Here is a 22,316-nt window from a genome sequence, read left to right on the forward strand (position 1 = left end):
AAAAAGGCAAAGTCGACATGTCACCCCTTCCCGGGTACCATGCCCACAAACCACTGCCTGTGGCATAGGTAGGTCACCTCTAGCAGGCCTTACAGCCATAAGCCAGGGTGCACTATACTACAAGTGAGGGCATAGATGCATGAGCAATATGCCCCTACAGTGTCTAAGTCCGGTCTTATACATTGTAAGTGCAGTATGGCCATATTAAGTACATGGGCTGGGAGTTTGTCATTACAAACTCCACAGCTCCATGATGGCTTAACTGAAGGCTGGGAAGTTTGGTATCAAGCTTCTTAGCACAATAAACCCACACTGAGGCCAGAGTTGTATTTATTGCAAAATGCACCCATAAGGCATCCTAGAGATGCCCCTTGTATTTTACCCAACCCTTTAGTGTAAGGCTGACCAGTCTTCGCCAGCCTGCCACTAACAGACAAGTTTCTGACCCCATGGGCTGAGAGCCTTTGTGCTCTCTGGGATCAGGAACAAAGCCTGCTCTAGGTGGAGGTGCTTCACACCTCCCCCACTGCAGGAACTGCAACACTTGACGGTGAGCCTCAAAGGCTCAGGCCTTCTGTTACCATGCCCCAGGGCACTCCATCTAGTGGAGATGCCGCCCGACCTCCCATCCCCCCGCACCAAGCCCCCTTTTGTCGGCAGGTCTAGCAGGAAAAGGAGTGACCACTTCAGCTGGGCCCACCCCTAAAGTGCCCAGAGCTGAATTCCACCCCCCCCTTGCAGAATCCTCCATTTGAAGGAGGGGGACCAACAGGAATGTGCCCCCCTCCCCAAAGGGAGTGGACACAGAAAGGGTGTAGCCACCCTCTGGGGCAGTAGCCATTGGCTACTGCCCTCTGACCCTTGTAACACCCCTAAATCTAGTATTTAGGGGCACCCCTGAACCTTACTCACCAGATTCCTGTTGACCTTAAGAAGAAAGGAAGACTGCCAAGCCGACCACAGCAGTGAAGGTTCTAGATGACAACTGACTTGGCCCAAGCCCTACCGGCCTGTCTGCAGCTTCAAGACTCCTGCTCCTAAATGGTGATACATTCAGCAGTATCAGCGACATCTACAAACCCCCTCCCACCCCCAAGAGGACTACCTCCCCAGTAGAGGACCAAGAACTACCAAGGGCAGCAGCCCTGTTCACAAGAAACCTCCAAAAAGGACCCCAGAACCGCCTCGGATCAGCGAGCCCTGCCCACTCTGCACCACACGCCCACAGTCAGAGTCCAGGTGGCCCACTGGTCCAGAAAATGTCCCCCAGGCGATTACAACCTCAAATCCACCCTGGGTTTCCTCCTCCTGACCAACACAACAATGCTTGCAGCCTGAATTCAGATGTCCTACCTGACTGCGACCGGATCCGATAAAGATATCCGATGCCAAAAGAGACCCCTGCACCCGCAGCCCGCTGGCCTTGGGGAATCTGACCGATGGTCCAACAACGTCCAGCGGGCACCTCCACTACTTTTCCAGCCTTTGGTTTCCGGGAACTGACCCCCTGGACTCAGCCTGCAGCATCTTTTGTGACCCCAACACCTGGGGCCCCCCTATTGAAAAACATTGGGTGCCCAGCTCTGTGTTTGCACCTCGCCATCCCTGAGCCACTGAGGGTGTGCGTTTGGACCTAAACCCCCAGGCCTGTGTCCTGAACCCGCGGGTACTTTACCTGCAATCTGCTTTCTACCAAGCAACCCCAGTCCTTATGGGATTCCACTACAAACCCAACGCCACCTTTGACCTCTGAACCCTGCTAGCCCAGTGTTGCTGGTGGTGCACTTTTAGGGTCAGGCTAAACCTTGGCCTGTGGACTGCCTAACACCTGAAGACTGGAATCATAAGTTGTGTACTTACATGTTACCTGTGCTAACACTCCACCCCCCACGACTCTACTGACTCCTATGAAAAATTGCACTGTCAACTTTTGAAATTGAAAAGTGTTACTTACTTGTTACTTGTTTGTAAACTGCTTTATCTGCAAAAACAAAGTACATTTGATACATATGCTTGATACCCATTTACAACTGTACTTATCTGCAACAAAGACATTCTGGTTCTAGTAATAAAGGAACAAAATATATTTTTGCTATATAAAAACAATTGGCCTGGAGTTAGTCAATGAGTGTGTGCCTCATTTCTTGACTGTGTGTGTGTACAACAAATGCTTTGAACTACCCTCTGATAAGCCTAACTGCTCGGCCACACTACCACATTAGAAAGCATTAGTATTATCTACTGTAGCCACTGGTAACCCTCTGGGGAACTCCTGGACTCTGCACACTAGACCTAATTTTTGTATAGTATATACAGAGCCAGCTTCCTACATTGGTAGATCGGCGGTGGGGTCCATGACTTTCCATTTTCTGGACTACTCAGCCAATATCTGATCACATGACTACATTTCAAAATTACCTTTAGATTCAACTGATTTTTTAATTGAGAATTTTTCCAGATTGTTAAAAGTCCTGCTGGGGCCTTGGTTAAGTCCACTTTATCATTTTTTTTAATTTAAAAAAGCTATTATAGTTAGGGGTAAGTAGCTAGAAGTAGTTTATAGTTCTAAAAGAAATCCTCAACCTTAGTAACACAATGATAAGCTCAGAGGACATGGTGGTGTTACTCAACCTCACTCCTTACCTCTATCTTAGGATGAAGGAGCTAAGGTCCATCTGTGTTTAAGAACCAGGATTCAGCTCCAGGAGCTCTTGGCAGAGTATACTAAGGAACACCCTACTGAGGAGGGAGACCTCCCCTCCTCAGATGGAAAAGAAGTTAAGGATCGGGAAGATGAACTCCCCCTTCCTAACCTAACTAGGGAGGGCAGGGCACAAATGTCCCAAACTCCAAGGATAGTACTCACAGGATCTGGGTCTCCCACAGGAACCCTGAGGGCAGCCTCGGTGAAGAGGACCTCCTTTTAGAAAGGATGGCCAAAAGATTAGCTTTGGAGAGGCAGCTCCTGGCTATAAAAGGGAGAGCTCAAAAATAGGCTTAGAGCCCATTAATGTTGGCAGCAACTCAGTAACTAAGGATAGAGAGCACTCTGGCACCCCTAAACTCCGCAAAGGGATTGTCCCCAAGTATGAGGAAGATGATGACATCACCAAGTGGTTCACAGCCTTTGAGAGGACTTGTGGAACCAAAAGATTGAAAAAGTCTCACTGGGGAACTCTCCTTGGGAACTGTTGACTGGTAAGTGTAGGGATAGGCTCCTCACACTCACTGGTGCACATGCGGAATCCTAGGACCACGTGAAGGCTACCCTGATTGAGGGCATTGGATTCACCACTGAGGAGTGTAGAATTAAGTTCAGGGGGGCTCACAAAACCTCAAGCCAATCCTGGGTTGATTTTGTAGACTACTCTGTAAAAACACTAGATGGATGGATAACTGGCAGTTGAGTGCATGACTATGATGGGCTTTATAATTTGTTTATGAAAGAACATCTTTTAAGTAACTCCTTCAATGACAAGTTGAATCAATATCTGGTAGGCCTAGGTCCAATTTCTCCCCAAGAATTGGGAAATAAATCAGACCATTGGGTCAAGACTAGGGTGACCAAGACTTCCACTGGGGGTGACCAAAAGAAAGGGGTTACAAAGCCTCCCCACAGGAAGGGTGGTGAGACACATAAGGATAGAAGTAAAAAGTATTCTAAAGGCCCCCAAACACCTGAGCAGGAGGGTGGGCCCAGAGCATCTTCACAATCTTCACATGGGTAAAACGTTTGATCCCAGAAAGGCCTTGTGCTTCAACTGTAAGCAGAATGACACCAAACTGGAGACTTGGTCTGTCCCAAAAATAATCCCTCTAGTACTGCATCAGATAGCACTGGTATAGCTAGTCTCAAGGTGGGATCAACAGTATGCCCAGAGCAAATAAGGGTCCACACTAAATTTACTTTAGTTTCTCGGGTTGGATTAGATGTTGCCTCTCTTGCTGTCTGGCCCCGTAATATGAACAAATACAGACAGCATCCCTTGATTATTGGGACAAAGGTAGAAGCCCTGAGGGATACAGGTGCCAGTGTCACCATGGGGACAGAAAAACTGGTTTCCCCAGGCCAGAGACCTGGTGCAACCAGGAGAGTGGTAGTGCCTCATCAGTACAGGTAATTCATTCTCACTTTAGCACATGACATCCCCCTAGCTGGGCATCTGGGCCAGACAAACTTGGAATAGGCTTGCCAGCTATTTCTAGTGGCCCGACATGTCTCAAAAGGTGAAGTTGGTGTGCAGCTCCTGTGTCACCTGCCAAACGGAAAACATCCTTTTTTATGACTTTTTTTTTTTTACGAAAGTCATGGTTAACGAAAGCGCAACAACGCTTTTTTTAACCAGGACTTCGTTTTTTTGTGCCTTAACTACGCATGTTCTGAACAATGAACATGCGTGGTTAAGGTACAAAGAAGGGAGTTGGCGAAGGAGGACGACGCAGGTGACAAGGGGTTGACTAAGGTTAGTGGTGGGTTTAGGTTTTGGGGAGGGGGGTTTTAGGTTTTGGGGTGGGGTTGGGGGGTGGGGCATTTTTGGTTTTGGGGAGGGGGTGGGGGGTTTTAGGTTTTGGGGTGGTGTTGGGGGATGGGGCGTTTTTGGTTTTGGGGAGGGGGTGGGGCGGTTTTTGGTTTTGGGGTGGGGATGGGGGGTGGGGCATTTTTGGTTTTGGGGAGGGGGTGGGGGGTCACGAGGTTTTAGGGTGGGGCGTTTTCGGTTTTGGGGAGAGGGTGGGGGTTAGGGGTTTTTAGGTTTTGGGGTGGGGTTGGGGGGCGTTTTTGGTTTTGGGGAGGGGGAGGGGTTGGGGGCTTAGGGGGTTTTGGGGTGGGGAGTTTTTGGTTTTGGGGAGGGGGTGGGTGGTTAGGGGGTTTTAGGTTTTGGGGTGGGGGTGGGGTTGGGGGTGGGGTGAGGGATGTAGGGTGAATGGTGCCTATTAGTAATAGTTTTATCAGGAATGCCTTTACAACGAAATATTGTTGTTAAGGCATTTGTGGTAAAATCATTAGTAGTAAGGACGAGGTCGGTGTTCCGACCTCGTTGTTAAGGTTAGTATTTGTTTTTAAGTCGGTGTTCCGTTGTATAATCCTGCCAAACCAGTGGTAAGGCAGGTGGCTACCCAAAGGCCCCCCTAACTCTACTACCTGTGGTTCAAGTTCCCTTTGAAAGGGTTGGTGTGGACAAAGTGGGTCCACTTAAACTAATCACAATCTCAGGAAACCAGTATATACTGGTAGTAGTGGATCATGCCACCAGGTATCCTGAAGCTATTCTCCTTAGGTCTACTAGAGCTCCTGCAGTAGCCAAAGCCCTTATTGGTATCTTTACAAGGGTAGGGTTTCCTAAGGAGGTGGTTTCTGCCAGAGGTGCCAAATTCATGTCAGCTTACCTAAAACACTTGTGGAATGTGTATGGGGTGACTTACAAGTTCACCACACCATACCATCCACAAACCAATGGACTTATTGAAAGGTTCAAAAAGACATCAAAGGGCATGATCACGGGGGCTCCCTGCAAAATTCAAAAGGAGATGGTATGTTTTTGCCATACTTACTTTTTGCCTCCAGAGAGGTGCCTCAGAAGTGAGTAGGGTTTTCCCCCTTTGAACTTCTGTTTGGCAACCATGTTAGGGGACCACTTCCACTTGTGAAGAAGAGCTGGGAGAGACCTCTCCACAAGCCTAAGCAAGATATTGTGGACTATGTGCTTGGCCTCCGCTGTAGGATTGCAGAGTACATTGAAAAAGCATCCAAAAACCATGAGGCCAGCCAACAGCTCCAGAAGCAGTGGTATAACCAAACGGCTGCACTTGTTGAGTTTGCACCAGGGCAGAAGGTATGGGTTCTGGAGCCTGTGGTTCCCAGGACACTTCAGGACAAGTGAGTGGCCCTTTCCCTATCCTAGAGAAGACAAGTGAGGTCATCTACTTGGTAGATCTGAGCACTAGCAGGACACCCAAAAGGATGATCTATGTAAACCTTCAAGCTTTTCTGTGACAGGGCTGATGTGACCATGTTGATGATTACTGATGAGGAACAGGAAGTATAGTTTGGACCTTTCCCTAACCTCCTCTCTCACAACCCTAAAGAAGGGTCAACTGAAGGAGTTGCTACTCTGACACCCTCACTGCCCAACAGCAGGCTGACTGCAGGCAAGTCTTGTAGTAGTATGCAAAGCTTTTCTCCTAGACCTATTGACAGACACACCGGAGTAACCATGATGTGGACATTGAAGACAGCTTGCCTGACAAATCCAAGATCTATCAGCAGTCTGACCAAGTTAAAGAGAGCATCAAAGTTGAGGTCAACAAGATGCTGGATTTAGGGGTTATTGAACCCTCTGACAGTCCCTGGGTTAGCCCAGTGGTCTTAGTTCCCAAACCTCATCCCCAGGGTGAAAAGAAAGAAATTAGGTTCTCTGTGGACTACAGAGGTCTCATTTCTGTCATCAAGACAGATGTTCACCCTATTCCCAGGGCTGATGAGCTGATAAACAAATTAGGTGCAGTGAAGTTTCTCAGTACCTTTGACTTGACTGCAGGGTACTGGCAAATTCGCATGGAAACAGGAGGAAAAGAAAAAACTGTATTCTCTACACCTGATGGCATTATCAGTTCACTGTTATGCCCTTTGGTTGAAAGAATGCCCGCCACCTTCCAAAGATTGGTGAATCAAGTCCTTGGTGGCTTGGAGTCCTTCAGTGCAGCATATCTAGATGATATTGGTGTCTTTAGCTCCTCCTGGCGGGATCACCATGTGCACCTGGGGAAGGTTTTGCAGGCGCTGCAGGCCTTACTATCAAGGCATCCAAATTCCAGATAGGGCAGGGCACTGTTGTATACTTGGGCCACCTTGTAGGCGGAGGCCAAGTGCAACCTTTACAGTCCAAGATCCAGACAATTATGGACTGGGAAGTTCCCAAAACCCAGACTCAAGTCAGTGCATTCCTTGGCTTGACTGCTTATTACAGGAGGTTGTGTAGGGGTATGGATCCATTGTGACCCCCTCTCACAGTACTGACCTCTAAGAAGATGCCCAAGACACAGCCTTGGGACCCAACCTGCAGCATCTTTTGTGACCATCCTTCCCTCTGTGGTCCCCCTATTGAAAAGCATTGTGTGCCCAGCTCTGTGTTTGCACCCTGCACCCGACCACCCCTGAGCCGCTGAGGGTGTGTGTTTGGACCTGTGGCTCCCCCCAGTGTGACCTAAATCCCCCAGGCCTGTGTCCTGAACCCGCGGGTACTTACCTGCAATTTGCTTTCTACTGAGCACCCCTAGTCCTCATAGGATTTCACTGCAAACCCAACGCCAACTTTGACCTCTGCACCCAGCCAGCCGAGTGTTGCTGGTGGTGCACTTTTGGGGTCAGCCTAAACCTTGACCTAAACCTTGTCCTGTGGACATCCTAACCCCTGAATACTAGAATCATAAGTCATGTACTTGCTTGTTACCCATGCTGAGCCCCCCACCCCAAGGACTCTATTGACTCCTATGAAAAATTGCACTGTGTCACCTTTTGAAATTGAAAACTGTTACTTAGTTGTATACTGCTTTACCCTCAAAAACTAAACAAGGTACATTTGATACATATGCTTGATACCTATTTACAACTATACTTATCTGCAACAAAGACATTCTGGTTCTAGTAATAAAGTAAAGTTGGCCTGGAGTTAGTCATTGAGTGTGTGCCTCATTTCTTGACTGTGTTTGTTCAACAAATGCTTTGCACTACCCTCTGATAAGCCTAACTGCTCAACCACACTACCACAAAAGTGAGCATTCGTACTATCTACTTTAGCTTCTGTTAAATCTCTGAGGAACCCCTGGACTCTGTGCACACTGCCTCATTTTGTTATAGTATATACAGAGCCTGCTTCCTACAGTCATCTTCTCCTTTGCTGCCGTATAACAGGGCATTCACCAACAAATCAAAGAATCCAAGAAAAAGATTGTAGCGGAACACACAGGCAACAGCCCCAACGGCACCAAAGAAATATTTGTGGTCAAAAACTTCACCTCACCAGTTTCCACTATGAACAGCATCAAACTCTTGCATAAACTATGCAAGAACTACCTTTTTTAATAAATTTTTCCTTTGAGTACACCAGTATTCCATAATCCCATATGACTATCACCCACTCCCCAAAGACATGTATGCTGCAGTTGATCTTTAAGATTTTGAAAACACCTGACAGGATTTCTCCAAATTAGAGAGCAAAACACAGGCTCCTTCTAACCACTAGCATCACTTTCCAAATCAGCTTCACTGTCGTCAAAGTGATAAACACACTAGCAAGATCAAGTGCTCTGGTAGTCTATACTATATCACTGTCGGACTTTAAAACAGAAAATAATTAATGATAACGACTAGATGACAGCCCTTCTCCGACTAGGAACAAAGTACCTGATAAATCATCCCTAAACAGACACAGCATGCTCCCCATCTCCTTTACTCACGGAAGATACCAAGTCACAGTTTCTACCAAGCAACATCGTATTCTTGTGAAGCAACTCCCAGATGTTGGTCAGCCACTACAGAGACCACTCACTTGTCTATCCCTTTGTTTTTCTCTGCACTCCTCCAGTAAATTATGTCTTGACTTTCTGTACCTTCCATCTCTGTGACACACTTCTTTATTTCCCTTCTCATAGCTCTCTTCTGTTCATCAATATACAGCTTTGTAGCTAGGTTTGAAGTAGGGTACCTCTGCATACGTATTTGTCACCAACTGATGCTGCACTTATGCTAGACTTGTGTTTGAAAGCTTATACAACTGCCATTCTTTACTTCTTCTCTCCAACTATAGGCTCAAACTGGAGGTGAATGCCTACACGCTGTCCAAGTGCATACCAACACGTAAACAGTACCTGTGGATTTAAAACAGAGGAATAGCTTGGGTACTGCTTCTGTTACACTAGAGCAATGTGCCAATAGTAAAATATTTAATACATTTCACAAATTACCCTCAAATTACCCAGCCATCATGGATATCGTTGAAAAGAGGCAAAATAATGTGCCTGTCCACTTGAAGAAAAAAAGACAGGTTGACTCACGGATGTTATGTCTATTAGCTTTTGATCAGTAACATGCTACCTAAAATTGTATCTAATGTTGCACAGACACTTTTGCTTATGTAAAATTAAATGATTAGGGAGCATCTTCAAAGGAAACACACAAACAACCTTTAATGATGTAGAAGTCAAGAACATACTACAGTCACAATGAAAAGCTATTCCAGCCAATACACAGCTGTTTGGCTAAAATTGTTTAGCTTTGTGCCAGGTGCGGGTGCATAAATGTTCTCCCCTTATAATGAGGAGATGTTTGCTGCTTCCTTTCTTCCTGGTTATAGCCTAGGTGGGTGCCAAGTATTACCTTGCATATCTACCCAATAGTGTGGCCGCTGCTGAAGTATAATAGGCATTGCCAACACGTAACACTTCTGTGCATTAAAGCAGAATATTGAACCAGCACCGGGAGCCCATGATGCATTTGGTCCAGACCAATCTCAATCTCATCTATACTCGAAAGCTACACTGAGGACTGTCTATTTTGTGAAAATAATGTAAAAAATTGCACTTTAACAAGTCTAAAAGATAACTGACAATAAAATGACAAAGAAAAGTATGATTACCAATTTTGAAGTTGGTAGTTTCAAGAGTAGGACAGGTGAACAGTCTGGGAAACACCATGTAAATAGGAATTGGTAGACCTCTGCAAATATCTCCTTCGGCAATTTGAATGTTCTGGATCTCTGTAGCATCTCTTGCATAACCCTCAGCACATCCTTTTCATGAAATAAAAACAAATGTACAAAAGAATCCAAAATGTCATACTACAACACATACATAAAGTGGTTTAAAAAGCATACTTAATCGTTTGACATGCAATGTGAAATTGCTGTATGAGAAATTTGAGAATCTATCCTGTCTCCAGCAGTAACATACAACCTTGGTCAAAGAAGAAAAAAACATTTACCCAATTAGCATTTGAGTTTCTGACCTCTTTTTGTACAGCACCTCAGGTCTTGGATTTGTCCATGGTGGATACTTATAAATGAGTAATTGATTGACTACTTAAATCCTTTCTTGCTCCTTAGAGAGTTTTTTTTGTTACAGCTGGGTTAATACCAGAATGAAAGGCTCCATATTTTTCATTTTTATAGAGCTTTTATAGGCAAGGTCGATTTTTTTATTTTGCAGAAGTTGCAAATATTTGCATTGGTATTTAAGAGCAAGAAAGACTGTTTATCTTTTTCACCAGTGCATCCATGACGCAGAAAGCATCAGCACAAGCATGACACAGTAATCTTGTATACAAATCAAAGTTGTCACTCTGTTGTTAACGTGGCTTTCACAAAAAGTACTCCACATGGGACACCAAGTAGAAAATATATATTGTCACTCTCTGGGTGTTATCTTTGAAGTGCTGAACAGGGATATTAAGTGGTACGAAGAGCCAGAAATGAGGGAGTACTTTTATGAGTATTGTTTCCAGGAGAGGAAGCTCCTTTCTGGAAACAACTCATTCAAAGTAAAACAAATTTGTATGAATTTTTAAAGCTCATCTATCCAAACCGGTTTATAATTATTTAGTGTAGTCTTTACATTCGTATTCATGTGATTTTTTAACTGCAAATATATGAAATCAATTTTGTGTTTCAATGAACCACCAATCATTTTAGTAGTAGCCCCTCCAAGAGTTAAAAGAAATAACCACTTTGTAATGAAAAGTGCAGATCCTTAATCAAAAATGGTCAATTCATACTTTCCTTTTCATGTAGATTGTATTCTTGTTTCTTCTGCACTGTATTTAGGTCTATATAGGGACCGTCCACTGAGATTTAAAATAGTGTGTCCTTCTATATAAAACACCAATTTATGCTATTTGCTGTAATTTACTTATAGCATGTCTTCAGAAAATACAGTATTTGATATTTATACAATTAAAGAAACCATGATATATCAATTGATTCATTTAAGCTTTTCCCTTCTAAAGTTTCTAATTTTTTCATCCTAGAAATTTCTCTCTGTAACAGACTTTTTTGTGTGCGTATTCACCTCATTCATTCCCTGTTTGCCACTCCAAGTCTCAGAATCATATTTGCTATCAACTGTGCCCATTTCTAAAAATGGATGCACTATGGGAGATTTGATTTAATCTGTGATCTATGTTCATTCTAGTAGAGATTAACAATCGTTCCCATTATGCTCAATTAGTAAATGCTTCAATGACAGTTTATCCTGTGGGTCCATTATTCTGTTTCACAGGTCAGAAAGGTTTTCAAATTAATCGTTTTGCAGTTATTTGTTGATACACTACATGTCTTTTTAATGCATTGGTGTGCCTCAGTTTTTTTTCATTTGCAAATTTGTGTACATCAGTTTTGGCCTGAATTCCCTTTAATTAATAGGTTTCTAGATTCTTCTTTTTTTGGTATGCTATCAGAGGTGGACGATATAATACAGATTTTAACTCAATGATTCCTTGAATTCTTGAATATAGTTTACTACATTTCTTGATACTATTGTCTAATTGACTACTGGGTCCAGTCCATATCTGAAAAATCTAATCAATGCGAACCTATTATGATCTATGTTAAATTACCACACATTACAACGTAAATGATTTATCTCTTCAATATTCCTTCATAAAAAGACAACCTATTGATGAAGCCCTTAGCAACTCCAGTTATAGACAGAATTCATCATTCTCTGTGAAAGGGTTGTAAACTAATACAATCTTCAGTAACTGTAGTAGTAACATCCTATCTGATAGAGACTTCTAGTTGCAGATTCCTTACCTTAGAATTTCCCCCAGGCGTCAGACTGGATCAGGAGATTTTTCTTTGAGCAATACCCTAGCGTGTCGGTAGGTGGCATTGGTCGACTGCGCAGGTGCCGTAGGTGTTGTGGTCGCCGTGATGATGTTGGGAGTAGTACATAGGCGCCGCCCTCGCGCAGTGACGTCAGTTCTTTTCTTTCCGCGCCAAACGCTGATCCGGAGAGAGCTACCCTCGGCTATTTTTTGGCCGAATTCAACTGTTTTGTCGAACTTTTTTGGTGCGTCGAGGATGTCCCCGAAGACCGGGTTTAAGCCTTGTGAGAACTGCCATCGGATGATGTCGGTGACAGATCCTCATCGTGTTTGCCTGTGGTGCCTCGAGCGCGACCACGACCCGAAGTCGTGTCCCTAAAGCTGATGGCAGCCCGGCAATCGACTCCGCGTAGGTCCCAAACTCGTTCGAGAGGAAGGCCTCGAGATCGGTTGCGGAGCCATCACCACTCGTCTTCTTCTAAGTCTTCAGATCAAGGTAAGAAGAAGTCGTTGAAGAAGTCCCATCACTCTCCGACTTCACCCTGTCGCTCGGTCGACGCGACGTGGGACGAGAGTCCACGCAGTAGACCTCCGTCCTCAGAGCCTATGTCTGGGTCGACTCTGCGCTTCCCCGAGTTTGCCGGAGCGACTCCCGCCCAACTTAAAGAGTTTTACAAGGCCATGTGCCTCATCTTTGGCCGTGCCGACCCCGATACGGCGCCTTCGGGCCCAAGGGTTTGGCTGAGGGGGCCTTTGGGTTCCGCGCCGGCAGCTTCGGCCCCGGCCACCGAGGTCGCCTCCGGATTCGTGCATGGATCCGCACGGACGCCGGTCGCACAACCAAGACCTTCCCCGGCGCCGGGTCTATTATCGACGCTCCCGGCGTCGGTAGTGCCCACTATCGACGTTGACCCAATTCTCATACCCGACGACCCGGAGTTCAGCTTTGGCGGCCCTATTCGCCCGAGGTCGGATTCAGACCCATTTCCCTATGGGTACGAATACGGGGAGGAATTGGAGGGGTCCCTGGACCCTTATGAATACCAGGAAGACCCTACTATGGACTGGGCAGAGGACTTGGGCGTAGCCAGTGATCTGGATACTTCTCCTGACGCTGGCATGCTGTCTCCTCCTACCGTGGCTACGGCGGAGAGAGCTACCTATAGTATGGTGGTTAGTAGGGCAGCTGAGGTCCTTGGCCTTGACCTACCTACTGCTGAAGTCAAGTCTAATCTCCTGACGCAGGTGCTTCAACCTGGGGCTTCTACGTCAGAACCCCTTCTCCCATTTAATGAGGCCCTCACTGATGTCCTTTTGGGTACATGGTCCAAACCCAACTCATTGTAGATTATGAAGATTGAAATTAGAGGTCCTGATGAAATCTGCACATCTTGCAGAGTGTGATGAAACATTTCGACTAGAATAAACAAACCAGCTCAGTAAATACCTCTTTGTGTCATGTTATGTTTTTAACCGTATCACAGGGCCCCTCTCATTAAAGAATAGGGTTAGGGTTCTCTAGAGATATTTCTTAAAGTTTTCTGTCTTAAGAGCCCCCTAACAATATAGAGAATAGCAAAGTGCTCCTTCCCATTGCGAGGTTGAGCCCACCTGGTGATGAGGGCTTAACCAGGTAAGGACTTGTTGTTGAAGCATGCCACAGGATTAGCGTGAGGGTTCTATAAGAATGTATGTAGTGTGCCTGGTGAGCACTAAGGAGACACCGTCCACTTTTGGTTTAGGTCTATCAATTCAGGGAAACTGAGGGCCTTTCCGACACAAATGTTCCCCTCCCATTTCATTGGTTTTGGTTTATTTTTCACTCACCACCATTCAATGAAATGCCAAGTTAACCTCTTCCTGCCAGCCACTCACAATTATATATGTTTACTCCCCAAGCAGCACTCAGATAGACACCCCACTTTGGCAGTTCAGCCCATCCCAGCTGGGTTACCCCTGCTCTGAAGCACCTTAGGATATTCTAATACTAAGACTCAAATACAACTCAGCTGGAGCTGTCCAATGCTACCCTACAGAACCCCACACTATTCCAGCATGATGCCTTCAACATAACTCTTCCAGTGCTCCTCAATCTTAAAATGCAACACTAGTTGCATGTTGCACTCACCACCGCTAGTAACCTGTCAGTCCCCCAATTAATTACTTAATCTTCCTATGCTTCACATTTATTATGTGTTTACCAAGCACCACCTAGACATGGACCGTACACCAATATTAAATGACATGGCCTTGATAAAGAGTAAGATACAAGAGGCTCGTAACTCCTCTTGCAATTCTTCTCCAACAGTTCATAGGCAGAGACAGTGGTTCCCAGACTCTCAAATAAGGATCCCTGTTTCTACCCCCACCACTACACTTCTAAGACTAGGGCACCAGTCCCTGGAACCTAATTCTAAAATTGATGGCCAGGGTGGGAGAACAGCAGAGGCATGGAAGTAGATCCTTTGAGCACAAACCTGGCAGCTCACTGTGCCTCGGCGAGGGACATGTTATTCTCTGAGGTCTAGGGATGTCAACAAGGGTTCTCATTCTCCAAAGGATCTGGATAATATATTGGACTGCTATTACTTATGTATGTGACCGTTCCATAGCATATCTGAAGTATCAACTTTTGCCTGATCCTACCACATATTCCTGTGGTAGATGTATGAGAATGCCTGGCATTCTTGTATTTCCCTGACTGGATGCAAAGAGTTACCCTGTCTCCAGGGCCTGGAAAATTTGTTGGATATCCCAATGAGCAAAAAATTGTGTCCTAGGGAATTCCTTAGAGTTCACATGGCCTTGTAGTAGCAGGTTGCAAGCCTTGAGTGTTTCTTGTTGCCCCGCAGGGCAAACAGGTGGCATTTCAGCTGCTTCCATTCAGCCACTTCCTAACTGGAAGTAAGAAAAGGCATTGTAATGGTGAGTGAAATACTAGGCAAAGGCGGCGCTGTATACAAAGTTTAAATCAGGGTTTCAACGTGCCATTTAACAGCTATAACTCTCCTCCTGAAAACATGTACATTTGTGAGTAAATAACTGGGTATGTGCATTTAAAGAAGACTGATCACAAGTGTAATATCTTCTTTAACACCTTTCAATGGGAAAGTAAACAGAAGGGTTAGCACCTTTCTATCTCTGTGGCAACTAAAATTAGGTCTATCCAAGATGTTAATAATGCCTACATTTTTGCATGTTTTTGCATTTTCCTTTTTTTTTTCAAATGCTATTCCCTATTCTAAAAGTTCAAATGACAGGTTGACCATCACAGAATATTCTATGAGATTGTGTTGCAGCGTTAGCGGTGGGCGGTAATAAGGTTCCAGGTCTTTATGTGTACTATGCAGCAGAGCAATTGCAACACATTTTCTTATGGTTGAGGATGCTTGCAGCCACATGCTTTGACGGAATGTAGATAACATGGAATCAAAAAACTACAAATTAAGCTTTCCTTCCTTTCTGCTTTCGCCTTCAGAGATGCAACTCCAGTTGAATGTAGCAAGAGGACTGGGAAATATTTATAGTGTTGACTTTGTGTCCCCTTTTCTCGCAGCCCAACTATAAAATTATCCAACTTATTGTAGGGTGCAATATAATAATGATGCCTCGTTTGGAGGAGATGGGCTGCTAATGAGATAGTCATGCTGGATGACGTGTTCTTAAATGGTGGGCAGTACATGTACCTGAAAACAAGCATGACAATCAATGGTACGAGATACCTCAGGAGCCTTCAACAGACATGTATAACATTTTATACTCACTCAGCCTTGGTTCATATTTATGCTTTTCATAAGATATGCATTTATCGTCACCTGTACAGATGTTGTAGCCCTAGCGCTCCTACTAACTAAACCCTGTAGGAAAGTGCCCCCTTTGGCATGGTTAACCCCAATTTTTGCTTGGTACATGTGATTTCGACTGAAAGTGCACTGGGATCCTTCTAACCACGTCCCCAGAGCCAGATCTTTCCCAAATTTGTACAGTTGTTTCCCCAATTGGCACAACTTTTAGCACTCTCTTTAAGTCCCTAGTAAATGTTACCCCTGGTACCCAGGTCCGGGGTACTAAAGAAGGTCCCTAGGAGCTGCAGTATGAATTGTGCCATCCTAAGAGACCCCTCACCAAACACACACAGTGCTGCCATTGTAGGCTGCGTGTCTTGGTGCAGACAAAAGTGAAAACACGACCTGTCACACATCCCTGTGTGCCAGGTCCCCACTGCATATGATATTTGTAAGTCACCCCTATAGAGGGCCTTCCAACCCCTAAGGCTGGGTACATTATATAAAATGTGAGGACATATCTGCATGAGCAGATATGCCCCTGCTAGGTCTTTGTCGATTCTTAGACACAGTAAGTGGACAGGGAAACCTTTGGAAACACATGTGCTGAACACTGATCAATTCGAATTCCCCAGCTACAGGGTGGCTTAACTTAAACTAGGGATGTTTGGTATCAAACATCTTGTATTAATAAATACTCACTGATTCTAGTGACGTATTTATACATGCAACCAGAGGGCCCCTTAACCTACCGACTGCCTGTAGGTTGTGCATTCCAGGGCAGGGAGCTTCAAAGGCCCAGCCACCTTTGTTCTTCAACCCGGGTCTCTCTAGATGGCAGAGATGACCACCCACCTGTCCGGACTCCACTTCTTGGTAGAAAGGGAAAATTAGTATGATTAGGAGGTGTGACCACATCATGCCAGTCCCACCCCTAAGGTGGGCTAGCTGATGTGGACACCACTTTCCAGATCCCTCTGTCTTTTTTAGGATGGAATTCGCATTCTAGGATCAGGATTGAGGGCGTAGACACCCTAAAGGGAGGCCACCCATTGGCTGCTACCAGTCACCCCCTTTAACGCCTCTAAATTGAGTATTTAGGTGGCACCCCTGAACCGAAGAACTTGGATTTAACAGACCAAGAGAAGAAGGACAAAGAAGAGTCACTACCTGGTGAGAACAGCAGAAGAGCAGAGAACTTTTGGCGCAAAACCCTGCATGCTCGCACCTCTCTTGACAATCGCAACAGAGTGACTCGTCTTTCAAGCTGGAGAGCTACCAAATCCTTGGGTAGCCTGTCAGCACCTCGAAAATCGCCGCCAGTCTCCCTTTGAGCAAAGGAGCTACTTCCCTGCACACCACAGGCACCAACAAGCACAGACCGGTCACCGCCTTGCAGCTCCTCGGCCCGACCGATGTCGCAGATGACCAGGAGAAGGTACTCGTGCTCTGAAGGACCAGATCTGTCTCCCCACCAAGTGTGAAGACACCACGACCAACAGCACCAACTCCCCGGATGCCAGACGCCCTGCTTGAAGAAGCAACAGTGAGAGTCCAGCCCCGATCCCCCAATGCACCAGGACTGAGTAGTCGTCAAGAGACGGCAGCGCCACTGAGACCCACTTCGTGAGTGGCCCACCATCCTAATTTTGACCCTGCCAGCTGTTGGGCCCCTAACAGCGAGGAGCATCTTCGCACAAGGAGCATCTTCGCGCAACCTGCCCAGCCGCCCTAACCACTCTGCACTGAGCCGCCCAGCCCAGGGTCCGAAGAACCAGCTGTGCCCCATTGCTCCAAGACCCTTTGCAACCCAAGCCCAATTTGAGAGCTCTCGGACTTGTCCCCAAGTCCCTCTGTACAGCCTATTTCCAGATGCCCCCCTCACCGTAGCACCCTGCTCCCAGTGAAATCTGAGAAGTTCCAGATGAATTGGTGGTAGTACTTGGGACCTTGGCCCACTACAACTCCAAATCCTGAAGGTGAACCCCTGAAACAGACTGTATCGATCTTTATGCATCTCTGACTTTTCCTTCCATAGGACTGCTTTGTGCGTAAAGTTCTTGGTTATAAAAAAGAAGTGTTATTTTTCTAATTTGGTCTTGGATTATTCTTTGAGTGTGTGTCTTGCCTTTGTGAGTACAACAAATGCTTAGCACTGCCCTCTGATAAACCTAACTGCTCGCCCACACTACCACAAAAGAGAGCCTCTGTAAACCAACTGAGGATCCACTGGACTCAGCACGCGTGTACTTCTTTTGAGTACACCATATAGAGACCTAGCTTCCTATACTGTCTCACTGAAATGAATGTGATCAACTCATCAAAGCAACAGTAGGTGGACCTAAGACTTCACTCACTATAATAAGGAGGTATCTTTCCACAGTCTAGACCACTGAGTGTGCATTACCAAAGACAATATGTGAATCAAAAAGGTGCTGATAATGCCTTGATCGTTGACCCAAACACAGCTTTAGCTGTCTAGCCAGGATCATGTTTCTCAAGTCAAATCATAATAAAAATACATTCATATAGGAAACTTGAAGCCAACTCGGTTTATCAAATGGGCTGTTTAAATGTCACTGAAATTATGCACACTCATCACAGCGCAGTGTGGGACACTGGATCAGACTGCTTCTGAGAGTGGATACCTTCACTTTGAGGGGGTGAATTTAACTGGTGCACGTGTATACATCCACTTACTTTCATAATAACCATGAAAGGTATTGCCATCTGCAATACTGATTCATCATACACCAGTTTTGGAATAGTTACTTATTCTATAGAAAGCAAGAACTATTCATTACAGAAACAAAAGTATAATGCATATTTTATTTTGAAACCATACCCCCCTCAGCTTTGTGAAGGACATTTGAAACAACTACCTCTTACTCGAAAGGGTCATCTAGTAACAATCTGAGGTACTGCAACTTTGTGAAGAATTCAAGCAGTTGGATCAGACTTGAGGGGAACATCTGCTAACAACCTGAGGTACTGCAGCTTTGTGAAAGACATGTTCAGCAGTTGATTCTGACTCAAGAGGGACATCTAGTAAAATCTTGTAGGATTACAGCTTTGTTAAAGACCTCAAGCTATGGCTTCTGACTTGGGAGTGTCATCTAATAATGATTTGAGGTACTGAAGTGATGCAAAAGGCTTGACCTCTGGAGTCCACCAACGCTTGTTCAATGTTTTGCCTTTATTCTACAGCTAACTGGAACTAGTCTTTACAACGTTATATAAATGTCAACAGGTAAGACTGGTTTCGAAGACACACATTGTGCTCCCGTATTGTGCTCTATATCTTGGGATACAGTGGATTCTGCATCTGAGGTAACTGTCTCTATCTCTCTCAATATGGGATAATTTAACTCTTTATCTACCATACGGAATTTATTTTTCTCCGCATTGCTCCATGTTGAAAAAGATAAACACCAACTTACTTAAGGCCTGATTTAGAGTTTGGCAGTCAGCGTACACATTAGCTAACGTAAAGGAATACCCTCTCTGCCAAACACTAAGTCGGCCCACCTCATTTAGATTTTGGAAGACTAAGGGGGTTATTACAACTTTGGAGGAGGTGTTAATCCGTCCCAAAAGTGACGGTAAATTGACGGATATACCATCAGCCGCATTACGAGTTCCATAGGATATAATGGACTCGTAATACGGCTGGTGGTATATCCGTCACTTTACCGTCACTTTTGGGACGGATTAACACCTCCTCCAAAGTTGTAATAACCCCCTAAGTATTTTATCGACAGAACCCCCGTTGGCTTCACCGATGGACTACCTCCTCCCTCAGTCTAAAGGAGAAGGTGCCATGTGAGGAATGACTTTACACCGCCCATTCTACTGAAACTGGACAGTGTAAAGTATTTTTGCCTGTCCATCACCACAGGAAAAATCTGGCGGTAAGGGACAGGAAAATAAATAATATGACCCCCACATCTTGTGAGAAAACTCCTAGGATGTGGTGGGCCATTATGTTATTTTTGTTTTAAAAAACAAACTTGTCTTTGGGAGTTTGCTTTTGAAAAACAAAAGTTTTGAAAAGTTTGACAGCTGGCCATCATAACTGACTGTACCGTCAAACTTTCCCTCCACTGACAGGGGCCGCTATGACGGTGGTTCCTGTCACTGTAGAGAGTTGTCTGCAGGACTGGTCGTGAAGCAGGTGGAGGTTCCTCCAGATGGCGGAAGTATTCTCCTCCACCATCTTAACGGTGTACACTCTGTCCACCATACTCTTAATCGGGTTCTTAATGACAATTAAATAATTGTGTCTTCCTATTTCCACTGCAAGTGAACACACACACCGGAATAATTAAAGACTTACCACAAGTCTCTACGCGTACTAATTGCAGCTCAATAGTTTTGATTGCAACCTCTGAATTTTCAACAACCAGCTCCCCGGTCAACGGTTGTGTGATGACGCAATTGGTAGAGTTCAGGTGACCCCGGATGAGAAACTTGGGGAGTGATGCTCTCTGGAGAAAGAGGATGCACCAGTAGTCAAAACAAAGATATTCAACCCAACAAAAGAACCATTCAATAAAAGAAACTTTCATAACTATGTTGTCTGTCTGTGTTAGGTCTACAAGCAAGTAATTTCAAATATTAGACAAGGCTAGCACCTTCCACTACAGTTATACAGTTTTTTCCAACTGACAGCCTGTTTTTTGGATTGTGACCTTTACAGAGCAGTCTAGGGCTACTTTTGTGTTTACAATGTAACACAAAGCATGGCATGGCTCTGCGTAAGAAAAAGTCAGTCAAGGCCCAGTATCAGAAAGTATGCAAGGGACCAAACCAAACAATGCAAGCATATCATAAAACTACTCACATAGCTGACTCAAAACACCTTTGTACAAATGATTTAGAGATGTATAAAATGCAAATACATCAAACAATGGTTGCTTAGCACCATCTGGTATAATATGAGTGTAGCGGCCCATAGTGATAAGTTACACCTGATTTGAAGCAAAGGAAGGGGTACATTTATGGAACAGGAGGTGTTTCCAAAATTGCTAAAGACTTTTTGGAATGTCAGAGGATTAATGCTTTGGCAGAAAAATGTTTGCCACCCATTCTCAATATCAAAGACCTGCATATCTTGAGCCAAATGTTCTCAGAGTAGTGAAAATGAAGGAAGGTACCTATCTTAGAGAAATGACAGCAAGGGTAGGGCAGGTAAGATCAGGGCTAAAAACAAATGTTATTTGAGGGTCACTGAAAGCATCTTCCCTTACCCAGTGATCATTCTAGCTATCCAGTAATTACTTTGAGAGCCCCAAATATAATTTCAGAAGCCTAAAGATGTGTAGGCTTGTGGTAATGCCATTATAAACTCTCTAAAATGCATATAAAAGCAGCAACATTTCAGAATTCATGAATATATTTGGCTGCTTTCTGCAGAGCAATGTCTGTGTCACTGAACAGCCACATAAGTACAACTGAAACGAGAGAATATTATGCAACACACAGACATAATTATTCACATGTGGATGTGCCACGGTGTGGGACAGTGGTGCTGGGTTTACATAGGCCATTTTCTCATGTCTTTCCTAATTAACCAAGCACTCAACCCACCAGACAAGTTTTCAATAAAGATAAGTAAAATATGAATACTATTATAACAGTAATTCCACCTATGTTAAAGATGTTTATTAGTCCATGTATTTGTTCAGATTGGCACCAATGTGTCCACGATCAGTTGATATGTAATCCAATAGATTATATTCCGTAATTCACTGAATCAGTTCCTCAGTAGATATCACATTGATTTTCCATCAAAAGAATATCCTGACAACTCTCAAAGCCAGCCAACACGTGTTTCGTCAGGGGCATCACCCTTATGACTTCATCAGTGCTGTAACAATGTATAATACACATATCAATGCAGTGCAATTTAAATCCCAGTGTTGTTACTAAAGTGAGAAGCCATGAGGTGTTGTGTGGGTAGTAAATAGTAACAAGAGCAAGAAATAAAGGCAAATGTACTGATAATAAGTAACAACCAATTCATATACATAAGTGACCAAGTACCCAAATTTACTATAAACAAAAAACGTATATGTGAATAACACTCGTCCCCCAAAACAATATCCCCAATATTACCCAGCTGTGAAAATCCTTTATATGTACATGCCACTGTGATCTAAATCCAACTAGTGTGATATCACTAACCTTCCATAACAAATCTCTCTAATTGTCATTACTAGATTGATTTCATAGCGCTGGTTCAAGAACTCTAGTGATGATGTTCATTTCCTCTGTTCAAATGTCAGAACCAAAAATAGATTAAGTAAATGTGAGTTCTTGCCGCTATAATCTCAGTATTACGTATCTCTGACAACTGGCTCCATTGTCCCTGAATACTGTAAGACTTCAAACATAATAAATAAACAACTTCACTTCTTGAAGGTTTGTACAATTACTATATCCAAAACTATATAAAAATTAAATCTAGAACTAATGTAGTTATCACTGTTCAGTAATTAAATATATATAATCCATACCGTATACATGAAAGAAAAAATATAACCCCATATGTTATATCTAGTAACCAATCCTGTTCTAGTCTTTCACTCCTTTACTGCTCTTTACTTTATAAGTGTGCATTTGTAGATAGGCTGGGCTTCCTCAGCCCTTATTCATTCTTTTTTTTTTTTTTTTTTTTTTACACAGCGTATACTTCTAGTGTTGCTAGGCTCAGT

General features: G+C 44.3%; 1 protein-coding gene across 1 annotated transcript in view; it reads right to left on the reverse strand.

Annotated features, from left to right (window-relative positions):
- The window catches only part of VPS26C (VPS26 endosomal protein sorting factor C), a 164,282-nt gene that overhangs the window by 11,923 nt on the left and 130,043 nt on the right, over positions 1-22,316 (reverse strand). The window contains exons 6-7 of the mRNA XM_069202548.1: positions 19,937-20,087; positions 9,633-9,785 (exon numbers count right to left, since the gene is read on the reverse strand). Of these exons, the coding sequence (XP_069058649.1) occupies positions 9,633-9,785; positions 19,937-20,087 (304 nt within the window). The remainder of the gene's footprint in view (positions 1-9,632; positions 9,786-19,936; positions 20,088-22,316) is intronic.

This window comes from Pleurodeles waltl, chromosome 8 (assembly GCF_031143425.1).
Source record: "Pleurodeles waltl isolate 20211129_DDA chromosome 8, aPleWal1.hap1.20221129, whole genome shotgun sequence".
NCBI lineage: Eukaryota > Metazoa > Chordata > Amphibia > Caudata > Salamandridae > Pleurodeles > Pleurodeles waltl.